We start from the raw sequence: 26,802 nt of genomic DNA on the forward strand, positions 1-26,802 counted from the left end.
CTTAAAATTATTTTTGAAGAAACTGGGTCATTTGTCCTTAGAACTTTTCACAGTCTGGATTTTGATGGTTTCACCCCCGTGGTGTTATTTAACATGGTCCTTTGCTCCTGTATATTCTGGATGAATTGGTAGTTAGAGCTAGAGGCTTGATTAAAACAAATGCAGACTATGTTTTTTTTTCTTTTTTTTTTAAGCAACAATACTTCACAGGTAACATTGTATTCTTTCACTAGGAAACGTTATTCTGGTTATCTTTTGATGTAGCAATCTTTAGTTGCAAAAAAGGTGATAGTTACTCATTCCTTCATTTATTAGCTGGACTACATCCATAAAGAGAAGTTTTTCCTGATCCACTATTTGGTAATCCTGAGTACAGTTACTTAGAAGGATGGCATAAATGTTTGATTATTTTCCCTTACTTTCTGGTTTTCAAAATAGTAAGTAGGTTCCTTTATGTCTTCCAAAGATCACTGGTGGTTTTTGGAAGTATCACTATTAACTATTAACTCATGCGTTTTTAAAATCATGTGATGTATTTTAGTCCATTGTACTTAATATTGTTATTGATGCTTAAATTGACCCATCTTTGATTAGTAGGGGCCTCTTCACAGTGGCTGCTGAGTCTTTTGATCTGTCCCCCAAAGTCTTTGACAGCTTCCTTGCTTTCTGGAATGACCAGATATTCCCAGTTCATCTTTTTCACTCTGGGTTTAAGGCTAGCCTTTTTCACTCTTTTATCCCCCCTGAGGCTGTAACACTTGTAAGAAATTGCTGCACTTTGCAAAATTGTCTGGCTGTTTCTAGTGAGTTTGCTGAGCCTGATACTTCCAGGGCCCAAGGTACATTTTGGTTTGATTAAGTTGGTATATCAAGCTGCTTTAAGAGTTGACCCTTTCCACTCTGTTTTAAGTAACTTTCTCAGTCTTTGTTCCTTTATTTGCCTTCTGGGCACAGGCATGCTATGCTGCCCGCCTTTACTAGTCTTAGAAGCCCTTCCTTGCGGCATGGATCTTTAGCATCCCAGCGTGAGTGCTGCCTTTTTGCAGAGCTGTCACTGAACAAGGATAACTGCTAGAGAAGTGATGTCAGAAAATCACACATGGCTAAGGTTGGATATTAAATCTCTCATTTCTCCAGAAGAAACATACATTTCTCCATTAAACAGTCAAACTTCCTGCCTTATTTGGATTCCCCAAACAGCAGACCCTGAGACCAGGATCTGTGTGCAGATAGTTTTTGGAGGAGGTCATCCCTTGGAAGCCCTGTGAAGGAGTGAGGAAGAGAATTTAGGGAGGGGAAAATGCCAAAGAGGGTGCCTTATGAGTGGGTTATTACTGTGGGCAAATGGGGCTAAGTTCCGCGTGCAACCCCTCAGTCTTCTGGAAGTTATTTCAGAGTTCTCCCAAGGAAGAGCAAGGAAGATGTTTATAAATTCGCTCCCCTCCTTCATTCTTGGGGTCATTCACTTCCAGGCACTCCAGCCTTTTCTGTACTGGCCAAGGCCACCTCTAGTCCAGAGAATGCTCCTATGCAGACACATGCAGGTACTTGAGCTATGATGGCCTCTGGTTTATAGCAGTAGTTCTTTCTTGGGGTGGGGTGCGGGAAGGGGATGCAGACAAGTGGTGGTAGTGGTGGCTTTGCTTCTCCCCCAGGGACATTTGGCAATGTCTGGCATTTTTGGTTGGGGATGGGGGGATGGAGGAGAGTGTTGTTACTGGCTGGCATCTAGTGGGTAGAGGCCAGGGATGCTGTTAAACATCCTGTGATTCACAGGGCAGCTTCCTACAATAAAGAATTATCTGGTCCAAAATGTCAGCAGTGCCTGTTAGAAACTCCAGTGCCCAGGAATTCAGAGCTGCGTGTGACCTCCGGGTACTGAGGGGCTATGCGTGGGGCAGCCAACAACACCTGCTGGGCCTTCGTAGATAGGCCTGGCATTCCTGCCCATCTGCTTCTGCTCTTGTTATTCCCTTCATGTCCTCATATTCAAATCCTTTCCATTATTTCACTTTTTATAAAAAATGTGTTAGTGTTTTATAAATATTTCTTTTTCTCCTAATCTTTTTTGTTGTCTAACACCTAGTTCAAGTGCCACATCTTCAATGAAGCCATCTCTTACAATTCCATAATAATTCCCCATTTTTGAAATTTCTGTGGCATGCAGTTTGTCCATTTCTTATGATACTAATCAATTTTTACCTTGTACTGCTGTTTCTCTCAAATTGTTATTTTAAAAATAATTGCTATACTATAGAAAAGTGAAAGAATGGGACAGTGAACATCTGTAAACCCTTCTACATTTATCTATTAATATTTTACCATATTTATTTTCTCTTTCTACTCACACATGTATATGTATCTATAGATATAGATGCATATTTATATTTTTATTGATATCTAAAGTAACTTTTTGCAGAACCATTTGAAACTAAGCTGCAAACTATGACAGTTTGTCCCTAAATACTTCAGTATGAATCTCCCAAGAAAAAGACATTTTCTCCTATGTAATCTCAGTTCCATTATCATACTCAAAAAATTGAACATCGATACAATATTTAATATTTCATCCATATTCATATTTCCCCAGTTGTCCCATTAATGTTCTAGCTTTTTCCTCTCTGATCTGTGATCCAAGGAAGGATCGTGCTCTGTATTTACTATTCATATCTCTTTAGTTTCTTTAATCTAGAACAGTTCTCCTTTTTTTTTCTTTTCGTCATTCATGGCATCAATAGTTTTGAAAAGGCTAGAACAGTTGTTTTGTGGAATGTCTCACAATTTGGTTTGTCTGATTGTCTATTCATGATTGTATTCAAGTTAAACATTTTTGTCAAACTTTCTAAATAGGTGATGTTGTGTCCTTTCCAAAGCAGCTCATCACAGGGCACAAGATGTTGGTTTGTCCCATTGTTGGTGCTGCTAAGTTTGACCACTTGGTTAAATTAAGGTGGTGTCTGCCAGATTTCTCCATTATAAAGGCACTTTTTCTTCATTGTAATTAATTAGTAATCTATGGGGTGATACTTTAAGACTGTATCCTGTTCCCCAGCAATCTTTTGCCTAAGGGTTTTAGTGTCTATTCGTGATCCTATCTTGAACCAATTATTTGTGTTTCTGTTTGTTTTTATAGATGTCTTACTTCTATGATCATATCTCCTAGATTGCAAGCTTTGTTGGACAGTCTCTTAACCTTGTTTCTGTCACAGGCACTAACTAGCGTATTGTATATGCTGAATAGTTTTTGTGGGATTGAGTGAATTAATAAGTGAAGATTATCTTCTTATAAAATGAAAAGAAGTCTTCTTTTATACACTATTTTAGCCCAAATCTTTATAATCACATATTCTTTTTCTTAAGCTTCCTAAAGTATAGGACAATTTGTTGCCCTTTTTGTCCCAATTGCTTTAACATTTCAGGATTTTTTCAGTCTCCCTCAAATGGCCATATTTCTTTTTCTTCTTTGTAAGTATGAGAGTGCTTATTCTGTACCTTTAAACCAACCTTTTTGTACATCTCTTTATGATATTTAGTTCATAGAAAATGAAATAGAAGCACATAATATTTTAGAGGAATGGTGTGTGTGTATAAAAATCAAACTTATTTATTGTCTTCCTTTATTTTTGTTTTCCTAATTTTTCACTGTTTCATTGCAGCAATCATTACTGATTTGTTTAAAAATTATATTTAATTCCTAACTACTTTTAAAAACTACAAACAGAATCATTGAAAGGTTGAGAAAGCTTCCTTTCTTTTTATGTAGTGCAGTCATTAAAAATGAATTAGTAATAGATTTCATTAATGAAACGGCTTGTGAATATGTATTAGAAAATTACTAAGACTAAAGTTTTCTCCAGTAGAATATTTATTGCTTAATAAGGTAATGCTAATTCGTAGCATCTGGCTTAAAATGTTGTTTTTTTATGCACTGAAATAAATATACAAAAATACAAGGTTAAAGGTTTATTTAAAGCACTTGTAACATCTGAAGATGGGACATTATATATCCTTTTCCTAATTAATCTAAGTTGCTAAGAATCATCATCATAGCATATTCCTTCTGATATACCCAAGCATTATGTAACTTAATTTCCTGAAAACTGTCTTTTGTTAGAGACCACTGAAAGAATGGGACATTTTTAACCTGAGAAAAAAGAGAAGATTAAAAGAAAAGGTGATATTCATCTACAGATAACTTAGGGACTACCTTGTAGAAAAATGCTGATTTTGGGTAGAATTAGCATTAATGGATAAAAGTGATTTGTAGGCATATGTTTTTGTTTGTTTGTTTGTTTTCAGTAAAAGAAAGAACTTTTTCCAGCACCTAATAACTGCCCAGCAACAAAATGTGCTGCCTAATGAAGTAGTGAGCACCCTTTTACCTGGAGGTTTTTGTGGATGGATGATCTTTCCTTCTTACCCTCCCTTCATTCTCTTTGTTCCTTCCCCTCCCAACCAGTTGTTCCCCTGGATCTGTGCCTTCCACCAGGTCACTACTTGCTACATGTGGCTGCTGTCAAGTACTTACTTAAAATGTGGTTAGTCTGAATTGAAACATGCTCTTAAGTATGAACTACTGAAAGACTTAGCATTAAAAAGAATGATCTTTTTAGATGATCTTTAGATATAAAGATGATCTTTATATTAATTACATTTTGAAATGATACTATTTTGTGTATTGGTTAAATAAAATATATTATGATCAATTTGACCTGGAGGTTTCAGTTCCACATAAGAAGTATCTTTCTCTCTTTTTATACTCTTATCTGTCTCACTGGTTATAACTAAAACCCCTAACATACCCAAAGAGTACACATATAGCAACTACCTGAGAACTCTGAAAAGTAAATAATAACAGATGTACCGAGAAGGAAAAGCAAAACTTGAAGAATGACCCATGGGGAGGTTTGTTCTCTGTATGGGTTTTTTCCACCCCTCCCATATCTCTTGGCTTAGACTCCAGGGCAGTGTGAATCCTGTAACTGTGAAGGGGGCATGGATAGAAAAAGCTCCAAGAAAAACCTCTCCCGGGCCAGAAGACCAAGAAGTGCCCAGGGACCTGCAGGATGGAGCTCTTTGAACTCTCTTGGTCCTAACTCTGGAAAACTCCAGGGATGAAACTGGGTGCTTGCGGCAGCCTCTCAGGCTCTTTTTCTTTCACTGCTTAACTCTAAGGTAGACACAGCCATGGGAAGTTCACAAGAGCACGGGGAGGCTAAAACTCCTGGTTTCTAGCCACAACACCAGGAAAAGGGGTCCCTGGGAGCCAGACAGTACAGGGGAAATCGCAAAGAGGATGGAGCTGGAGAAAAGGATCCTTGAATCTGTGTATGAAGTTTCAGGCTTTCAAAAATAAAACCATAGGCCCAGATTGCCTCTCTGGTAATTTCTAGCAAATATTTAAGGAGGAAATAACAATTCTACACTATATCCTCCAGAAATTGAATAGGACACAGTATTTACCAACTCATCTTATGAGGCCAGCATTCTCCTGATACCAAAACAAGACAAAGAAAGTACAAGGAAAAAACAAATAAACAAACACAACAACAGCTATAGACGAATATCCCTTGTGAACATATCCCTCATTTGAAGAGAGATGCAAAACTCTTCAAAAAAAAAAAAAAAATTAGCAAATTGAATCCAGCAATTATTTTATTATATAAAAATAATTATACGTCATGATCCAGTAGGTTTTATCCTATTTGTTGAGAAGACTATCCTTTCTCCACTGAATTGCCTTCACATCTTTATCAAAAATCAATATTTATGTGGGTCTACTATTGGACTATTTTGTTCTATTGATCTGTGTGTCTATTCTTTTGCCATACCACACTGACACAATAGTAACTTTTAAAATTAGGCAGTGTTCAACATTTGAAAATCAGTCATTGTAATTCTCCCTATTAACAGACTAAACAAGATTAACCATATGATCATATCAATAGTTGCAAAAACAATTAGGCAAAATAAAAAATCTGTTATGATAAAAACTCCTAGTAAACTAGGAATAGAAGGGAATTTCCTCAATCTGATTAAGGGAACTACACAAAGCCTACAGCTAATTTCACATTTGATGATGAAAGACCAAATGCTTTCCCCTAAAGGTTGAGAACAAAGCAAGGGTTTTCACTCTCACACTTTCTATACAACATTGTACTAGAAATCCTTGACAGTATAGTAAGGCAAGAAAAAACATATGGATTGGAAAGGAAGATAGAAAACCACCCCTTTTTATAGCTGTCATGATTGTCTATGTAGAAAATCTCAAGGATTCTCCAAAAAATTCATAGAGCTAATAATAAGCAAGTTTACCAAAGTTGCAGGGTAAAAGATCAATGTGCAAAAATCAGTTGTGTTTCTTTATACTAGCCATGAACAATTGGAAACAGAAATTTAAAAAATAGTACCAATTGTAATATATCTCCTACATACACACATACACACAAGTAAAGAAAGAAAGCCAAAAGAACATATCCCTCATTTGAAGAGAGATGTAAAACTCAGGCATATATCTAATAAGATGTGTTCAGGTTCTATATGCAGATGAAAGGAATTGAAGGCAACTTCAATAAACAGACAGACATACCACGTTCTTGGAGTGGAAGAGTCAAAATAATAAAGATGTCAATTTTCTCTAAATTGACCTACAGCTTTAATACAATTCGCATCAAAATTCCTGCAAGGACTTTGCTTATATGGACAAAATGATTTTAAAATTTATTTGGAAAGGCAAAAGAATTATAATAGCTGAATAATTTTGAAAAGGAAGAACAAAGTTGGAGGAGTCACACTGCCCAATTTTAAGACTTACTGTCGAGTCAGTGTGGTATGGCGAAAACAGAACAAAATAGAAAGTCTACATAAACGATGGTCAGTTGATTTTTCATAAAGATATGAGGGAATTCAGTAGAGAAAGGAAGTCTTCTAAACAAATGGTGTTGGGAGAATTGGACGTCCATATGTGAAAAAAAAGAACCTTAAACTGAGTACTCAAAAATTAACTCAACTCACATTCTTAAATTTCAAACTATAAAACTCTGAGAAGACAGGTAGGAGAACATTTTTGTGACTCTGGGCTAGGTAATGAGTTCTTAGATACGACATCCCAAAAGCATGATCTGGATAGGAAAACCAAATTGATAAATTGGCCTTCACAAAAATGAATTTTTTTGTTCTGCTGAGGCACTGTTAAGAAAATGAAAAGACAAGTCAGAGTGAGAGAAGGTATTTGCAAATCATACATCTGACAAAGGACAACTTTTAAGAATATATACAGAGCTCTCAAAACTCATCAGTAAGAAAACAACTGAATAAAAAAATAGCATCAGATTTGAACAGAAACATCACCAGAGAAGAGATGTAGATAGCAACTAAGCACATGCAATGATGCTCATTAGTTATTAGGGAAATGCAAATTAAAACCACAGTGTTTTAATTTGTCAAAAAACGGAAACAACCCAAATGTTCTTCATTGGGTAAATTGATAAACAAATTGTGGGACATCCATAACCCTGAAATGCTAGTCAGCTATAAAAAGGAACAAACTATTGATAACATGCAACAACTTGGATGAATGCCTTACAATGAGTGAAAGGAACCAGTCTCAAAAGGTTACATACTATATGGTTCCATTTGTTTGACATTTTGGAAAATGCAAGATTGAAGGGCTGGAGAAGAGATCAGTGGTTGCCTCGGATTAGGTATTGTGGAAAAGTTTAATTACAAAAGGGTAGCCTGAGGAAGTTTCTAGGGGTGATAGAATTGTTTGATATCCTAATTTTGGTGTTGGTTACATGAATCTGTGCATATGATAAAACCCATACAACTCTGAATAAAAAAAGATGAATTTTACTGCATAGAAAATTTTAAAAAATAATTAAAAATTTAATTTCACCTTTTTCCTTTTCCTTTTTACATGTGGCTACTAAAGTTTAAAAATGTATTTGCGACTTGCATTATATTTCTACTGGACAGCACTGCTTTAATTATTAGAAATGCAAAGAAGGATTAGATGTGGTCTCATCCTTTGTAGAGCTCCCAGTCTAGAGATAGGGATCTGATAGAAGAAAGTCTTATAAACAGAGGAGGCAGATTTAGATGATTTAAGTTTAGCCTCCCCACCCTCTTTTCCATCCTCTCTTCTACAGATAGTTTTTGAGGTTCTAATTTCTGTAAATTACACTAACTCTCAGATGTGATAATTCTGTACAGTCTCTTCCTTGATGTTGGAAAAAAAAAATTCTGCTTCTCAAGGTAAAAAGTATGCTGTACATTGGAATCATGGAAGGTATTCCCGAATTTGTAGGCGAAGTAGTGAAGCATTTGTTAAGTTCCTTCATGATATCCTTGTGATTAATGTTCAGGTTCCAAGTATTTTGGGTAGATATTATTGTTTGAATGATTACACAAAGAGGTATTAATGAATTGAATTGTGGCTCCCAGAAAAGGGAGATTTCCAGAGGGAGATTTCCTAGCCAAACTGTTTTTGACTTGAAGCTAGGAGTGCCAACCCCAAATTGGAGTAGAATCTAACAATACTATGATATGCTGTAAATAGAGAGGTAAATGTAACAAGATTGAAATGTAATAGGGATAAATTTAAAAATCTTGTATTGGATTCTGAAACTAAACTGTCCCTTTTTAAAAAATGAGAGATATATGGCTTAGCAGTTGTACATATATAAAATTCTTGAGGCTTTTAGTTGACAGGAAGCATAATATGAGTCAACTTTGATGTGGCTGCCAAAAAAGCTAATTCAATTTGCAATGGTATTAATAGAAGTTTAGTATATAAAGTGAAAGCATGAATTTTCTTATTCTATTCTGTACTGTTTAGAAGCATACCTAGAATTTTAGGTTTACTTCTGGATATTATCCTCTAAGAAGTATAGATAAATCAGTTCACATTCAGAGAAGAGAGAGCAGGATGATAAAGGAAACTGAGACCAAGACATATGAGAAATAGTGAAAGGAACTGGGATATTTAGCCTAGCCAAGAGCTGACTCAGCGTGAGGTTGAAGGGGAGGTTGTGAGAACTGCATTCAAATAATTGATGGGCTATGATACTGAAGAGAAATTAGACTTGTTCCATAAAATCCTAAAACCAGCAGATAGAATTTTCAGAAAGAAACATTAAATTTCAGTGTAAGGAAATACTTTCTAAGAGTTAGAGCTCATTAATCATGGAAATGTTACCTCTCCAGGTTTTTTTAAAACCTCTGTTGTTTGAACCTATTTTTCATTGAGAATCTCTTTCATCCTAGCATTTCCAAAGATTTCTTGTCTGACTCTCACTTCTGAAACCTGGAGTTTCCAAAAATGATCATTTAATGCAACAACTGGTAGGAATAATTCTTCTTTCATTGGCCAAACTCCAGTTATTTAGCATTTGAATTGTTTCTTTGAAACTATGTGTTCTAGTTTGCTAATGCTGCCAGAATGCAAAACACCAGAAATGGATTGGCTTTTATAAAAGGGGGTTTATCTGGTTACAGAGTTACAGTCTTAAGGCCATAAAGTGTCCATCAACAAAGGGTACCTTCACTGGAGAAAGGCCATTGGCATCTGGAAAACCTCTGTTAGCTGGGAAGGCACGTGGCTGGCGTCTGCTTGCTCCCAGGTTGCGTTTCAAAATGGTGTTCTCCGAAATGTCTGCATCAGCTTCCAATGTCAGTCTTCAAAGTGTCTGTCTCAGCTCCAGCTAGCTATGAGCTCCTTCTGTCTGAGCTTATATAGTGCTCCAGTAAACTAAACAAGGAATTATCACCTACAGTTGGGTGGGTCACTTCTCCATGGAAACAACCTAATCCGAACGTTCCATCTTAATCAACACTAATATGTCTGCCCCCACAAGATTGCATCAAAGAACATGGCTTTTTCTGGGGGACATAATGTATACAAACTGGTACACTATGTTTTCTAGGCAATTATTATGAACTTTAAGAAAGACAAAGGAACACAATATTTCACTGATGAAGAATAAAGGAAGGAGTCTGTGAACAGGCTGTTTCCTTCTATAACTGGGGAGCAGGGCACATGGTCTACACTGCAGACCTGGTGACTGGGCATTCCTGAGATGGTGCTGATACTTTCTAAAGATTGTCTGTTGCCAAGGACCAGCATGTAAATACTATCTTGTACATGGAATTCATGGAACTTCAGGCATATATTGTATTATAAAGCTTTATATATGTGTATTTTCAAATAGAGGCACTTCTATCCCATTGGTTCCACTAATATATCCTAGAAAATTTCAGGGGAGTGATGAAAAATAAAGCTCAGAAGTACCATTTTGTTGTTAGGTGGTCATAACATTTCTAACCGGACTATGGGTTTTCTTTCTTTCCTTTTTTTTCCTCACCTCACATCACCTCTGATCCTATTTTTATTTCTTTGTTCTCCTATCTACCCTTCCCTTTTATGAAAAGTTAAAGTAAGTGTTATCCAAGGAATCTGTACTTTGTGTTCATTTCATCTCCAGGTTGAAATAAAAGTAAAGTGATGATATTGGTCTTCTGTTTGATTTGTGTTGGTCTTTTCTCCACCATCTTAGCCTTGAGGTCAGGTACTATGTTTTGTACTTCCTGTATACCTCCCCAGATGTCCAATATGCTCATCTGTGCAGAGTGAGCTTTTAATAAATGTTCTTGACTGATTTACTGACTGTTCTCCATAGCAAGAAAACAATGCCTCTCCATAGCAAGAAAACAATGCCACATTTTATTTCAAAGAAACTATAGAGTATTGAGGCAAAGTGTTTCCAGAGTTCTTTGAGGTTGAATGTACCATTTGAGAAATTGTGAAGAGTTGAGATTTTGAAATATGTTTAAACTCACTGCCTTGTTTTGAAAAATACTTGTATGATGTTTTTACTATATGTAATAAAGTAAACTCTCTCTCTTTCAAAAAATCTTTTGAGTTGAGGGTGTGATGAACTAAAGAAAATGAGATAGATAAATTTGTTAAACGTCTTTTCCTGTTTTTTTTTTTCCCCAAATTTTACTGTATATTCTGATACTTTTGGCTGCTTAATTTTTTGAAAATCAATTAATATTTAACATCTCCAAGACTCTCCTGTAAAAGGACTCATTTGGCAAAACTTCTTGAAAAATGATAATATTTTGGCTATTCATCTTGTAAAAATATTCCTTTCTTTTTAAAAGAGCTCATTGCAGAATTTCTTTATATGGAGATTTCCTAAAATTCATTTTCAAAATGACATTATTTATTAAAATTAAATTTTTCCCATAACCATTCAGTAAATGCTGTCTAATTTATTTGTGTTTAAGTTCAGATTTTCTTAAAGTGAGACAAATTTTTGGATCAGATTACAAAGCAGTTTATAAGATATAATTCACATACCATGCAACTCATCCTTTAAAGTGTACAATTCAGTGGTTTCTAGTATATTCACAAAGTTGTGCAACCATCACCACTGTCTAATCCCAGATCTTTTTCATCACCACAGAAAGAAACCCTGGCCTTGTTATTAATTGCCCCCAATTCCCCTTTCCCCAAACTCCTGGCAACCATTAACCCACTTTCTGAGTTTATGGATTTGGCTTTTCTTGACTTTTCATATAATGGAATCATATAATAATCATAGCGTGTATAGCTTTCTGTGTCTGGGTTTTTTTTACTTAGCATAATGTTTTCAGGGTTCATCTCGTGTTGTAGCATGTGTCAGTACTTCACTCATTTTTATGGCTCAATAGTATTCCCCTGTATAGATATATGGAATGAGTGTATTGATCCATTCAGCAGTTGTTAGACATGTGGATTGTTTTCACATTTTGGCTGTTATGACTAATGCTGCTATGAACAAGCTTTTGTGAGGACATATGTTTTCAATTCTCTTAGGTATATTCCTAGGGGTGGAATTGCTTGGGTCATATGATAACTCTATGTTTAATATTTTGTGGAACTGCCAAACTGTTCTCCAAAGTGGCTGCAGCATTTTACATTCCCACCAGCAATGTCTGAGGGTTCCAGTTTCTTCACATTCTTACCAACACTTAACGCGTGTATCTTTTTAGCCATCATAATGGATATGAAGTGGTATTACATTGTGGTTTTGTTTTGCATTCCGCTGATAGCTAATGAAGTTGAGCATCTTTTTATGTGCATGTTGGCCATTTGTATATCTTTTTTTTGAGAAGCGTCTATTTGGATCCTTTGCCCATGTTTTAATTGGGTTGCCTTTTTATTCAGTTATGACTTCTTTATATGTTCTGGGTACAAGTCTTTTATCAAATATATGGTTTGCAAATATTTTCTCCCATTCTGTAGGTTGTCTTTTTACTTACTTGATAATGTCCTTTGATGGACAAGCATATGTTATTCCTTACAGTAGATTTTCTCAGTACTTAGATATCTAATTCATAAAATAGAATTACTTTCATTATTGAATATTACTTAAATATATTCTATATGTACTGAACTTTGCCCTGTCACAGACATGAACCAAGTATAAGAATATTTCTATTCTCTGAATGCTTACGGTATATTTAGCTGTTGTGTATTTGTGGTCCTGTTTATGTGTCTTGTGCTCCCTAAGTGTAAGCTGCTTGAAGATAGACATATTTGTATTGATACAGTGTTTATCATAGCACCTCAAAAGTAGTATGTGTTTATTAGGAATTTTTTTAATGAATGGAGCAGTACATCAGTATAACGCTATTTACAATTAAATACTTAGGTGAATGGTATAACCAATAGGTACCATTGAATTTCAGAAATAACAATGATCAGTGTGTACAGATTTATTAAGGAAGCCTTCATGCAAGAAAAGGTGGTTAAGGTGGTTAAGTGTGCCCTTAAAGAATGGGTCAGGACTGAACATAGGAAGAGAACACTTTAACTGGTTGCATAGTATTTGGAGGGCAGTGAGGAGATTGGTACTGGTTTGTGGACAGAGAGAAGGATGAATAGATAGGTAGGAGCATCAGATTTTGGAGGCCTTAAATGCCAATTTAAGTTTGTTCTTACATCAGTTGACATTAGAGAGTCATTAAAGTTCTTTGACTCAGGAAGTTTTTGTGAAGTAGTACTTTAAGAAGATTTATTTCGTGGTAGTAAGCGTTATTGGCTGGAGGGAGACTGCTGCTGGGAGACCATTTAAGAGGCTATGGTAATAATTGAGTTCTTTTAATCTGTGAGCTCTGTAACGGCAGGGTTCTTCATTTCTCCCGCTCCTGCTCCCGCTCCCTCACCATTTGTTGAATGGATGCATGGATGTAGGCACTAGGTGATATGGGCCTGGACAGAGCTGTTAGCAGTAGGAGATACTCATATGAGAGACATTTTGGAGGAAAAACTGAGATGACATATTGTCTAAGAGTACAAAGTGAATTGTTGTAAGGTAAAAATGATACCAAAGGTTTAGCATGGCGATTAAGAAATAACTGTGCCATCCCTAGAAACAGGCAAGTCAGGCAGGGGAAGAGGGGAGTGAGAAGGGACAGTGATGACCATGTTTTTAGACTTGCTATGTTTGACATTGAAATGCCTAGTACATGGTTAGAGATATAAGAATTCAAATGAGAACTGAAGCCTGATGGTTGAAATTTGGATATCACCTGTATAGAAATTATTGCTTGAGCAGTAAAAACAGAGGTTGTGTTCATGTACACAAGCACACGCGTTCGTATATACACACAATGTGCCTAGATATACTAGACTGGATATTCTAGACTAGACTACATGTACTGGACTAGATAAACTAATCTACTTGTTTATATTAACAGAAAGATGAGGACTGATTGTGGGGTGAGCAGAGGAAATAAAATGGAGCTAAAGAAGGAAACAGAAAAGGAACAGAGAGATAGAAGAATTTAAAACACAAATTTGCTAATGAGACTTTGTAATGTTTCTTATGTTTCAAAATGATAGTAGTAATAACAGCACTGTTACTCCTGTGTCACTTATTACATAAGTTCTGGGCATGCTGTGTCCTTTTATCCTCACAACAAATCAGTGGAGCCAGTAGTATTATATCCCCCGTTTACTGATGAAGAAACTGAAGTTAGTTGAGCTAATAAATAATGAGGAGACCTTGTGGATACAAAGCTAACTTTTGAAAGCCAAATGTTTTTTTCATTATAAAAAAGTATGTATATTTAATTTCTGTGAGGGAAGGACCATGTCTTTACACAATCAGTCCTCAGTAAAGACTTATTAATTATCATGATGGTAGTGATTAGACAATAACAAATCCTATAAAAATCAGCATGTACTTTGGGTGTGGATGTTCCTAATTTTCTGTTTGGATATTTATATTTATAATGTGTTAGGAGATAAATCTGTTTTGATTGCATGTTGTGGATGTAAATTTAAGAGAAGATAGCAGTTCTTTTAAATAATTAATTATTCAGAAAGTGCTTTTCAAAAATTTTTTTGTAAACTAATAACTTGTTTTAGAAGTTTTTCTGCTGCATTACTAAGAACACTTGTACTTTAGCAAGGAAATAAGAAGATCCTGTTACTGTCTTTTATTTCAGGGGATATCATTTTCAATGCCCAATACCCAGAGCTGCCCCCTGATTTTATCTTTGGAGAGGATGCTGAATTCTTGCCAGATCCCTCGACTCTTCATGTGAGTACTGCAGGCTCCTTTGGAGTGTCTCTGTTTGGTGAAAGGAGAACAAAATTGGCTTTTGACAATTGTGTAACAGATAAATTTGCCAAACGTGAATTTCTTCTTTTTCCTGTACTGTAAAATAAGTACAACTTTTTACCTGCTGAAATAGTCAAATAAGAGACTGTTTTCATTGCAGTTTTACTTTCAGACTATTTTGAATTAATGAAAGACTTTTATTTTATTATTTTATTTATTTATCATTTTATTTTATACTTTTATTTTAAAGAGACATATTAAAAATGTTTTTTGTTTCAATGTAGTATTTCATGCCTGCAATCAATTTTCTAATGTTTACTGACACTTCATCACAGGGCTTGTTAGGAGTGTGTTACTTGGCTCTTCAAGAGTTTTTTCTTTTTGGTATAGAAGTGAAAGGGGCAAATTTGGACTTGTATCAGCATTATCTCAGTACTATTATCAGAGGGTAAAGATCTGATTAAGTGTTCTTAAGCAAGACCAAAAACTTTGTAGTTGAAATAAAATGTTTCTGGAATTAAAGCAGGAATATTCACCACTGGGGAAAGGGGGGGAGTGGTTGTACTTGTCAGAACACATGCAGTTTTATATAAAAATTACATGTTTGCATGGCTGGTAGAGAAAAAAATATGTGCCATTTCATTTAAATGGTTCTGACTAGACAAAATATCTCTTCCTTTTCCCTTTTCAAATGCAATTTTGCTATACTGTCTACACTATAAGAGGTTTTACTTTTGTTCAAAACTGTGTTCTTAGTTTTTTTTTTGTTGCCTCAGTAAAGCTTTGTAATTAAAAGTTTTGATGACTTTGAAATCTTGCCTTTTGATTTTAAAAGAGGAAGTATTAAACAGGAAGTTTTAACCCAAATGTGAAGAATTTTCTTACATTTGAGAATAAAGCTGTAAAATACTGTTGGCAAGAATAGGGTAGGTTTGTTGTAGATTTTCTAATAATTGCACATAAGCTATTACTTCAGTTGCTTTTTAAAAATTTGTAAGTTAAAATATGGCCTCTTCTGTTGCTATGTTTTATTATTCACTCTATTTTAAAACTGAAGGGCATACCTGGAAGCAAATAAGGCAGAAGTATCACTGCAGACCATTCCTGTATTGAATGTGCCCAGTGGAGGGTAGCATATCCTTAATGCCAAAGGTGCATTACAGACTAAGTGCCCAGGAATTTAAAGAAAATGTACAGAAAAGTTTGTAGTGGAGGCTCCATTGTACCCCTATGGTGACAGAGGTTCTTGAAGAATGGAGCAAAAATGGGGAGTGTAGCTGAGAGTATTTTAAGTAGGGGGAGTGAGAGAAAAAGGCAGATTTGCCAGAGCTACAATTTGTGTGCGTGTGTGTGTATATATATAGTAGAAGAAGGTACTGATAGGTTTGCTGAAATGTAAGTTAATATGAGAAAGGACTAGAAAAGAAGTTAGAAAGATAATTTGGTTCAAGATTGTGGAATGCATCAAATGCTAGGCTAAGAGCCATTAGAGAAAGTGATAAAGGGAGACTGACAGCCAAGTGGTCAATGTAATGAAGGAGACACTGAAGACCAGAATATAGTTTAGCCAGCTGTTACAAAATCCAGGGGTGAGAGAAAGGGCTTTGAGTTAGGGTGATTCAAGAGGGAACACTGTGATGGAAAGAATAAGAACTTTTGTTTGGAATTGCCTTCAAAATTGATACTGTGTACCTTTACTACTGGCAATTATTATTAGAATGTAAAATTTAAAAACTGGGAAACACCTTAAGGTTTGTTTTATTCCACTCCTCTATTTTAGTGCTGAGGAAATTGACCTGGAATTACATAATTCTACATCAGAGCTGATATTATAACTCCACTCTTTTTATGTTTAATCCCCTAGTGAAGTTATTGTAAATGTTTTTGAGAAATTAGCTGAAAAAAATAATAAAAAAATCAAACCGCTAGATCTAAAAAAAAGATTGCAAATCTAAGGGAACATCCTCTCTTTAGTGATAATTAATCTGAGGCCCCCCAGAGGCTACACCGGGGCTTTTCCCTGAGCACCGTTTACCTTTGAATGACATTTCACTCAACTGTTAATAGATTATAGTTTAGTTCTTATATTCAGTTCAGACTTTCCCCGTTTCCTCAAGTGTTTAGAGCACAGTCACTAACAACTTGTCTATACATGGTCCAATAGGGGGGTTACATATTTCATCACCATGGAGTGGAAAAACAGAATGCCTAACTTCTCACATTTCCCCCCTCAAGTACTCCTAATTTCAGAAGAGAATGGATAGGTACCCTTAGAATCTGGGGATATAGTTCAAAGTGGTTCTGCAGCAAATATGGAATTTGTTTTGAAGTTTCTGAGTTTTATCTTAAAGATTCATGAACACTTTGCATTTGATGCTATAATATATTTGTGTTTTTAACATAAAATATATTGAATTATAAATATTTGAGAAAAAAGTGGACCCTCCAGTGTGTCCCAGTTAGAGAAATAAGGTTTTAGAGGATATATTTGATCTTATATTTATTCAATTTATTTATACCTGTTTCTTTTCAAAACAGGTTTGTGGTAGCTTAAATAGTAGATACACATAAGGTTAATAGAAATATGTGTGGTGCTCTAATCCTTCAGATGAGGCCACCTCTTTCTAAACTTGGGCTCTTTATTCAAGGAGTTGAGTTCTATGAAGGAACTTGAGATTCTCAGATAAATGGAAAATACTGGAGGGTCATAGATAATCATGAAATCATTTTAGTTGGGACCTAATGGTCCAATGGTTCTTGATTCTGGCTATACTATACATTAGAATCATTTAGGAAGCCTGTTAAAAACACAGATTACTGGACCCTCTCAACCTACTGAGTTAGAACCCTCAGGGAGCCCAAGAATCATTAAATTTCCTAAACAATTTTTACCTGTTAACCTGTGAATGACCATTGGGAACCATGGATTGTGTTTATCTGTTACAGTAACTTACCCAAGAGAAAGCTATTTTGCCTTTGCTTAACACTGTTTCCAAGGAGATATCATTTTTATTTTAGTGACAACTCTATTTATTAATAACAACTTTATTGAGACATAATTCACATACCATAGAATCCATGCATTTAAAGTATACACTTCACTGGTTTTTAGTACTGTATATTAATAGAGTTCTATAACCATTACCACTATCACTTTTAGAACTTTATGTTTAACTTTTTGATGAACTGTCAGTCTATTTTCCAAAGTGACTCCACCACTTTACATTCCCACCAGCAGCATAGGAGGGCTCCAATTTCTCATATCCTTGCCAAAAATTGTTCTTATCTTTTTGGTTTGGGTGTGAAGTGGTAATCTCATTATAGTTTTGACTTCCCTGATGGCTAATGATGTTGAGTGTCTTTTCATGTGCCTCTTAGCCACTTGTATATCTTCATCGGAGAAAGATTTATTTAGATTCTTGGCACTTTTTGTCTGGATTGCTTGTCCTTTTAGTGTTGAGTTGTAAGGCTGTTTCATATATTCTTTATGACTTATCGGATATATGATTTGCAAAATTTTTCTCCAGTTTTGTGGGTTGTTTTTTCACTTTATTGATTGTGTTCCTTGAAGCATAAATGTTTTTAATTTTGATGAAGTCCAATTTATTTTTTTTTTTTTTTTGTTGCTTGTGCTTTGGGATTTATATCTAATAAACCATTGCCTAATCCAAGGTCATGAATATTTATGCCTCTTCATGGAGTGGGGTGTTTTTCTTCTAGAAGTTTTATATTTTTAGCTCTTATATTTAGATATTTGGTCCATTTTTAATTAGTTTTTTATAGATGATGTGAGATAGGGACCCAGCTTCATTCTTTTGCAAGTGGATATCCAGTTGTCCCAGCTATTTGTTGAAAAGACTATTCAACCATTTGTTGAAAAGTGTATTCTTTGTTTATTGAATTATCTTGGCCCTCCTATCAAAACTTAAATGACAAGGTTCCAGTTGACCAAGATGGCACCTTGAGACACTAGTGTGCTGTTCTACCATGGAGTCTTGAACAATTAGCAAAAACTATCAGAGCTGTCTTCTTCAGAACACCAGAAAACAGTCAAAGGGTTGCAGTAACTGGGCGCATGCCGAATCAAGGAAACACAGCTTTAAAAACGGTATATGAAGCTCATGGTGCCCTTCCTGGTTTTTCTGTCTTACCTTACCTGGGTGCCGTGTAGAGTCAGCCTGCACTCCTGTTGTGAGTCCCGGGTCCTGTTCTGGAGGGAGCAGAGTAATCCATATACACATGTTGGGTGGGGTGTCTGTATGTCATTGTCAGCCTAGTGGGTAGAAGCCTGAAAGACTGAACCAGGACACTCCTCTCTAGCTGGAGCATCCCAGAACTTGCTCTGTAGGCAGAAACAACTTGCCGAGAGCTAAAGCAATGTAAGAAACAATTAAGTCAAAGTGGCCTGGGTCAAAGAATTATCTGCATTAAGTTATACAATAGGGTTCCCAGGAGGGTAAGTTATACAGTAGTTACCCAGGAGGGGGAGAAAGTCTGTTTTGTAGGGAGTTGAGAGGGCATTCAAATTCCTGTGACTAGGGGAATTCCTAAGGCCATGAGCAAGCACAAGCCCAGGAAAAGCAGCAGGCTCAGATAAGACAGAGAGGACACTGCACTATGCATTCGCCTCAGGCTGATCTTGTTGGTAGGAGGGCTAAGCTCTGAAGGAGACTGCTAGTCAAAGCAGAGCCAATTTGCAAAGACTATGAAAGGTACATTTTGCTTTGGTTTCTTTTTGTTAGCTCCTGGCACTCACAAAAATCTCTGTCATCTCACTAGCTAGATGCAAACTTAAGAAACAGCACAGGGACTCAATCCAGAGTTGACACTTTAAAATATTAAAATGTGCAGTGTGCAACAAAAGATTACAAGACAAAGAAACAAGAAATGATGGCTCATTATAAGGAACAAGATAAAAATCCAGGAATCTTCAACAAGGAAGATCAGACTTTGGACATACTGGACCAAGGCTTTGGAAAAATCATCTTCAATATGCCCAAAGAAATACAGGAAAACAAGGAGAAAGAACTAAAGGATATAGGAAAATCAATGAATGAACAATTTGAGAATTTCATTAAGGAGAAATTTTAAGAAGTTTCTTCTACCTTTTTTAAAAAAATGAGTTACTTGATTTGGCACTTGCCAATTTTTTGCTAGTTGTTCAAAGATTCTGTAGGGAACATAACCTTAGAGTGGCTTAGGTCACTGTCTTTACTGACCTGTAATAAGTTTTTAAATCAGGAAGTATGAGTCCTTCAACTTTGTTCTTCATTTTCAGAGCTGACTTGGCTATTTGGGGTTCCTTGAGTTTTCTTATTTTTAGGAAAATTCTGGGAGTTTTGAACAACAATTTCTTTTAACAGTGTTTTTTTTTTTAAGTTTTTTTTTTTTTTTTTAATTTTATTGATATTGTTCACAAACCTTACAATTATCCAAAGATCCAAAGTGCACAGTCAGTTGCCCATGGTACCATCTTATAGCTGTGCATCTATCACCACAATTAATTTCTTTTCCAATTTTTAGAACATTTTCATTACTCTGGAAAATAAATAAAGTCAAAAAAGAAAACTCAGTTCCTCCCCTACCCCCATAGTATCGGCATAGTACATTTGTTACTGTTGATGAAAGAATGTTAAAATACTGTTAACTGTAGTACATAGATTGCAATAGGTATATTTTTTCCCTATACACCCCTCTATTATTAGCTTCTAGTTATAATGTCATACATTTGTTTTAGTTCTTGAAAGAGATTTCTAATATTTGTACAGTTAATCATGGACATTGTTCACCACAAGATTCACTATTTTATACATTGCCATCTTTTAACCTCCAACTTTCCTTCTGGTGACATATGTGACTCAAAGCTTTCCCTTTCCATACATTCACACACCATTCAGCACTGTTAGTTATTCTCACAATAATGTGCTACCGTCACCTCTGTCCACTTTCAAACACTTAGGTTCACCGTAGTTGAACATTCTGCTCATAATAAGCAACCACTCCCCGTTCTTTAGCCTTGTTCTGTATCCTTTTAACTTATATTTCATGTTTATGTGTTTATATATTATAATTAGTTCATATCAGTGTGACCATGCAATATTTGTCCTTATGTCTCTGACTTATTTCACTCAATGTAGCACTCTCAAGCTTTCTTCATCAACCTGTTTTTTTTTAAAAGATGATTTTGTTTACCTGCTATACTTTCTGTCCTAAGTAAACAATTGATGATTCTGTGTTTAGTTACATATTTATGTATTCATCACCATCACCACTGTCTATATAAGGACGTCTCTGTTTCTTCCACAAAGAAGGAGGAAGAGTCAAAGAAGGTAGAGAGACAAAAGAAAAAGAAAAAGAAAAAGAAAAAGAAAGAAAAAAAAATGAAAGCCAAAAAGCAATGAATGGAAAGACAGAACCAAACCAAAGTAGAATAAAAGAGTCAGACAACATCACCAATACCAAGAATCCCATACCTCTCCCCCATATCACCCTTTTATAAGCATTTAGCTTTGTTATATTGCCTTTGTTACATTAAAGAAAGTATAATATAAAGTTTCTGTTAACTGTAGTCTCTAGTTTGCATTGATTGTATTTTTTTCCCCAGTACCACCCTATTTTTAACACCTTGCACGGTTGACATTCATGTGTTCTACCTCATGTAAAACATATTTGTACATTTTATCACAGTTGTTGAGCACTCTAGGTTTCACTGAGTTATACAGTCCCAATCTTTATCTTTCCTCCTTCCTTCTGGTGTCCCACATGCTCCTAACCTTCCTCTTTCACCCACACTCTCAGACATCTTTGTTCAGTGTACTTACCTTGCTGTGCTACCATCACCCAAAATTGTGTTCCAAACCTCTCACTCCTGTCTTTTCCTATCTGTCTGTATTGCTCCCTTTAGTATTTCCTGTAGTGCAGGTATCTTGTTCACTAATTCTCTCATTGTCTGGTTGTCAGAGAATATTTTAAACTCACCTTCATATTTGAATATATGAAGATATATTTGAAGATATAGGATCTGCACAGCTCCTGGAAACCTCACAGGAAAATCTGTCATTCCTCTAACATACACTGTGAATATAATCCCATTCTGAGACCTGAACATGTTCTGGTCTGGGAAAATCTGACTGGTGTAACCAAGGAGACCAGATGCCTAGACAACAGAAAAGTATAATCTATACTAGGAAAAACAAAGATATGGCCCAGTCAAAGGAACAAACTTACACCTCAATCAAGATACAGTTGAGATATTGTTTCACTTTAATGGCACAATCTATTAAAGATTTTCAAAGAAATATGCTAAATCAAATAAAAAACCAAATCAACAAGTTCAGGGAAGATATAAAAGAGACAAAGGCTATAAAGAAAACACTGGATGAACAAAAGGTAGAAATTGAGAGTTTGAAAAAACAACTGGCAGAATCTATGGAAATGAAAGGCACAACCAAGAGATGAAGAACACAATGGAGACATGCAACAGCAGATCTCAAGAGGCAGAAGAAAACACTCAGGAACTGGAGAACAAGACACCTGAATTCCTACACACAAAAGAACAGATAGGGAAAAGAATGGAAAAATATGAGCAACATCTCAGGGAATTGAATGACAACATGAAATTCATGAATATACATGTCATGAGTGTCCCAGAAGGAGAAGAGAAGAGAAAAAGGGCAGAAGCAATCATAGAGGAAATAATCAACGAAAATTTCCCGTCTCTTATGAAAGACGTAAAATTACAGATCCAAGAAGTGCAGCATACCCTAAACAGAATAGATATGAATAGACCTATGCCAAGACAGTTAATAATCGGATTATCAAACATAAAAGACAAAGAGAGAATCCTGAATGCAGCAAGAGAAAAGTGATGCATCACATACAAAGGAAGCTTGATAAGACTAAATGCAGATTTCTCAGTAGAAATCATGGAGGCAAGAGAGAAGTGGTGTGATATATTTAAGATACTGAAAGAGAAAAGCCACCAGCCAAGAATCAAGTGTTTTATAATATTTAGAGAGAAGTTTTGTACCTATTTTGTTAAATTTATCTCTAAGTATTTTCTTCTTTTTGATTTTATTTTAAATGATATTGTTCCTTAATTTCTTTTTCCACTTGACATCATAACTATAGAAATACAATCAAATTTTATACATAAATCTTCTCTCCTGGAATCTTGGCTCTAATTTTTGTGTTTTTCTTTTTATTGACCAAACACCTATTTACAAATTTATGTTCTTTATCTTTTTGCTTGTTTGAGATAACGGATTTGGGTGAAGAAGCTGGATGATATCCTATTTTGATATTGAGATGTGATTATATAATAGTGACATTGCTTTTCCCTTGATTATGTAAGCTGAATTTAAAGCATTTCCTAGGATAGAAATGGAAGCAGCATTGAAAAAAGCTTATAATATTCCTGGGATCTACTTTTAGCCTCAACACTTATCAGTTTTAGTGTGTTTGTTAAAAATATGTTTTATTGCTTTTCACTGTTTATGCTAATAATTAATTCATGAAACCATTTTAACCAACATTTATTGAATGTTATGTGTAAGCAGAGAGTTGGTTCTGTAAGACTTTACTAAGTATGCAAATATCTCCTTCAAAGAATAGGGAGGTCAAAGTAAGCATGATGTGTTTGGATTTTACTTGGCAGGGCAGAATGTTTCTTATGGAGGATTATGGAAGATTGGGCTTGAATAGGTGGAGTAGAGCAGTATTTTGGAGGGCCTTTGTGATGGCTGAGCAATTCCTGAACATCTTTAGAAATTAGTGATCTGTTACTTAGTTTTTGTCTTGCTTTGAGGTAGAGTTAGGAAAGGTGATTCCTGAGGGTTTCTAGTAATTATGTTTGCATGAGTAGTGGAATGCTAAGAAAATATTGTAAATGACTTTATAGAAAATAGGTGAACTCAACTTTGGTTTGAATGGAAATATTTAATATTTCAGTAAATAGATGTCACTGAAATGTAGGCAGCCCACAGTACATTCATGGAGACGGTATTTTAAAGTAGAGCAGTGTAAAGCAACATTTTCTCGTTGTGCATGCTCTTTTTGCCATTATCTGTTTAGGTCCCAGAGGAATGTGAAAAATAAGCAGGCATGAAGGGTAGATTTCCGGGTGCTGTGGAACAAGTGTCAGTGAAGAGTAGATGGCCTTTAAGTTATCACTACGTGGGTCATAAGTTATTATTGATTGCACCTGGCAAGTTAGGAACCTATCTTCAAATTTTTTGGTGCCTTCTCTCTTCTGTTTAATTTGTAATAGATCTTTGAAATCTATATCACAAATATGAGACTTTGAGAAGACTGGAAAGTTCTTCTTGCAAAGAATATTGGCTCTCCTAGGAAGGATTACTCTTATTCATGCCTGTGCTAAAGGAGATTTATTTGCGATTGAGCAAGAGTACAATTTCAGCTCCTGAATTTTCCCAGGTCAGTGTTCACTGTGTCTACCTGACAAGTTGTTTTGAAATTTCAGGGTTCTTTCTCTAATCAGTAATATAGATGAGTTTTCAAGCTTTATTAATATTCAGATCATCTGGGAATTTGTTAAAATGCATATTCTCATTAGCATGTTTAGGATGGGGCCTGAGATTCTATATTTCTAATAAGCTTCCCAGGTGTTGCCAGTGCTGTGGCCCCTTGGCCTGAGTTTGAGTAGCAAGGATGATGGAGAATTGGCATCTTTAACAAGAATTGTGCATTTTAGCACAGATTCACAAAAATGTTTGCTTATGTTTAACAATATTTGGCATTTGTTCAAGCACATTTAATACTATTTTATTTGAGAAAAGATAGTGTGATCGTCTACCCTTTTTGTTTTTAACTTAAATTTTGTTTCAGTAAGATGTACCAGCACAGATTAAAGCGCCCAGCCAAAATGATTTAAGGTCATTTAAGAAATTGACTTCATTAAATAACGATTGAACACATTTTCCCTTTGCTTTTATTGTTGTTAACTATAAGAACTATCAAGTTGTTGGGGGTTGGGGAGCAACATCTTTTACATAATCATGGTTAGAAAAAATCATTTTTCTACTGCATTACTCAATGTCCTAATTCATACAAGAACCCACAAAATATGTTTCTGCTTATGTTTAGTTTCAAGAAAGGTTTTGCTTCTGCAGATGAATTTGTGTGCTTTCTCTTGTCCGAAAATAAATACAAGGCAACTCACATTTCCCTTTTGGCCCAGGCTGCCAGAAAGCTGCGAGTCAAATGGATTGCTCAAGTGTTAGAATTTTGAATTTCATGGGCTTAAGAATGTCTTCTCTCTCTTCTTCCTTTATGAACTCTTTTTAGTTTTATCTTCAAATGCCATTTTCTTATAAAGCATTTTAATTTGTGAACTACCTTAAATAATTTTAGAACCAGGCACATTTTATTAAATTTTAAATAAGTATGACAATGAAGGGAAGTTTTCTAGGACTTATTCTGAGGAACTTTCAACTTTTATCTCTTTTCTTTTTATTTCAGATTATAGCTTTACTTTTTTTGCACATTATATATTTTCTTAGAAAGTGGTACGAAAAATCACTTTATATTTCAAATAATTTTCCTATTCATTTGAATCACATTTTATTTTTACAGAAAATAATTTGTTCTTAAGGTAATTAAAATAAGCACTTTAAAGGCCAACATTTTCTACACAATGTTTTTCTTTGGTAATTCCTAATAGAGATCATTCGTACCAGTTCATTTTTTTTTTTTTTTTTTTTTTTTTTGCATTGTCTTTATTTCTGTATAACCACTGTTCTGGCCCCTTTCTCCCATCCACCATGGCCCTGAAGAACATCCTTTAGAATTTTTTGTAGCAAAATTAGTGAAAAATCTCTGAATTTTGTTTGTTTGTTTATTTAAAGATTTCTTTAACTCTTATTTTAAAGGATAGTTTTCTGGATATGGAAGTTTAGTCACCTCCTTCTCCTCCTCCTCTTCCTCCTATTGTTCCCTAGTATATAATGTGCCTTTTCTTCCTGGCTTCTTTCAAGATTTTTTGAATCTTTGGTTTCAGCTTCTTGACTGGTGTGCCTAAATGTGGTTTTCTTTTAATTTCCCCTGCTTGGGATTTGTTGACCTTGTTGGATTTGTTAAATTGATGTTTTCACCAAATTTGGGACTTTTTCAGCCATTATTTCTTTATGTGTGTTTTCTGCCTTATTCTTACTCTTCTTTTCTTGCATTCAGAGTACACATGTATTAGGCTGATGTTGTCCCTCATGCCAGTGAGGTCCTAAACAGTTTTCTTCTCTTTTCTTTGTCTTCTTCAGATGGGATTATTTCTATTGCTCTGCCCTCAGGTTAATTGACCCTGTCTTCTGCTGTGTCCACTCTGCTATTAAGGCCATCCAGCAAATTTTTTCCTTCTGTTGTTCTTTTCACTTGTAGAATTTTTATTTGGTTCTTTATAAAATATTTCTATTTCTCCACCAAATTTCCCTTTGTATTCATTAATTAAGGCCATGGTTTCCTTTAAGTCTTTGAACATCTTTATTATAGAAGATTTAAAGTCTTTGTCTGCTAAAGCCAACATCATGCCCGTTTCACTGTTGGTTTCTATTGAGTAATTTTTTTTTCTTGATTATGGGTCACATTTTCTCTTGTTTCTTTGCATGTTTAGTAATTTTTTATTGTATATTGAATATTGTAGGTAAATGTAGAAGAACTTGATTTTATCTTTCTTGAAGAGTGTTAATTTTTGTTCTAATAGGCAGTTCAATTACTGGCTGGCATCTTGAACATGGGAAGACTCAGTTTTATTTGTTTTTAGGACTGATCCATTAAAAAGCCCAAGGTATATATCATGCCGTTCCAGCTTGGTAGGATTCAAACCCCAAACTGTCTCCCTTGTAGATCTTGTCAGGGCTTGGTTTTAGGCTATGTTAGGACAAATCTAGAATAGGCCTTAGTTTATGCCAGGGGTTGGCGAACTATAGCCCATGGGTTAATTATTGTCCACAACCTGTTTTGAAGTAATCTGCAAGCTAAGAATTGTTTTTATATTTTTTTAAAGGGTTGTAAAAAAGAACAACAGCAAAGAAGAATATACAACACAGGCAGTATGTAGCCCACAAATTCTAAACTATTTATTCTCTGAGCCTTTATAAAAAAGGTTTGCTCATAGAGTGGGTTTTTATTGTCATTATTGTTGTCTCAAATGTGTGCTTTGTGTTAGTGAGTT

General features: G+C 35.2%; 1 protein-coding gene across 3 annotated transcripts in view; it reads left to right on the top strand.

Moving 5' to 3' along the window:
* BABAM2 (BRISC and BRCA1 A complex member 2) overlaps positions 1 to 26,802 on the top strand; it is a 514,378-nt gene that overhangs the window by 96,958 nt on the left and 390,618 nt on the right. For all 3 annotated transcript variants that reach the window (XR_005213277.1, XM_037812636.1, XM_037812635.1), the window contains exon 4: positions 14,503 to 14,597. Coding sequence is in view for 2 of the 3 variants with exons in the window: in XM_037812636.1 (XP_037668564.1) it covers positions 14,503 to 14,597 (95 nt within the window). In the remaining variant the exon portion in view is untranslated. The remainder of the gene's footprint in view (positions 1 to 14,502; positions 14,598 to 26,802) is intronic.

The sequence above is a fragment of the Choloepus didactylus genome, chromosome 20, assembly GCF_015220235.1.
Source record: "Choloepus didactylus isolate mChoDid1 chromosome 20, mChoDid1.pri, whole genome shotgun sequence".
Lineage (NCBI taxonomy): Eukaryota > Metazoa > Chordata > Mammalia > Pilosa > Megalonychidae > Choloepus > Choloepus didactylus.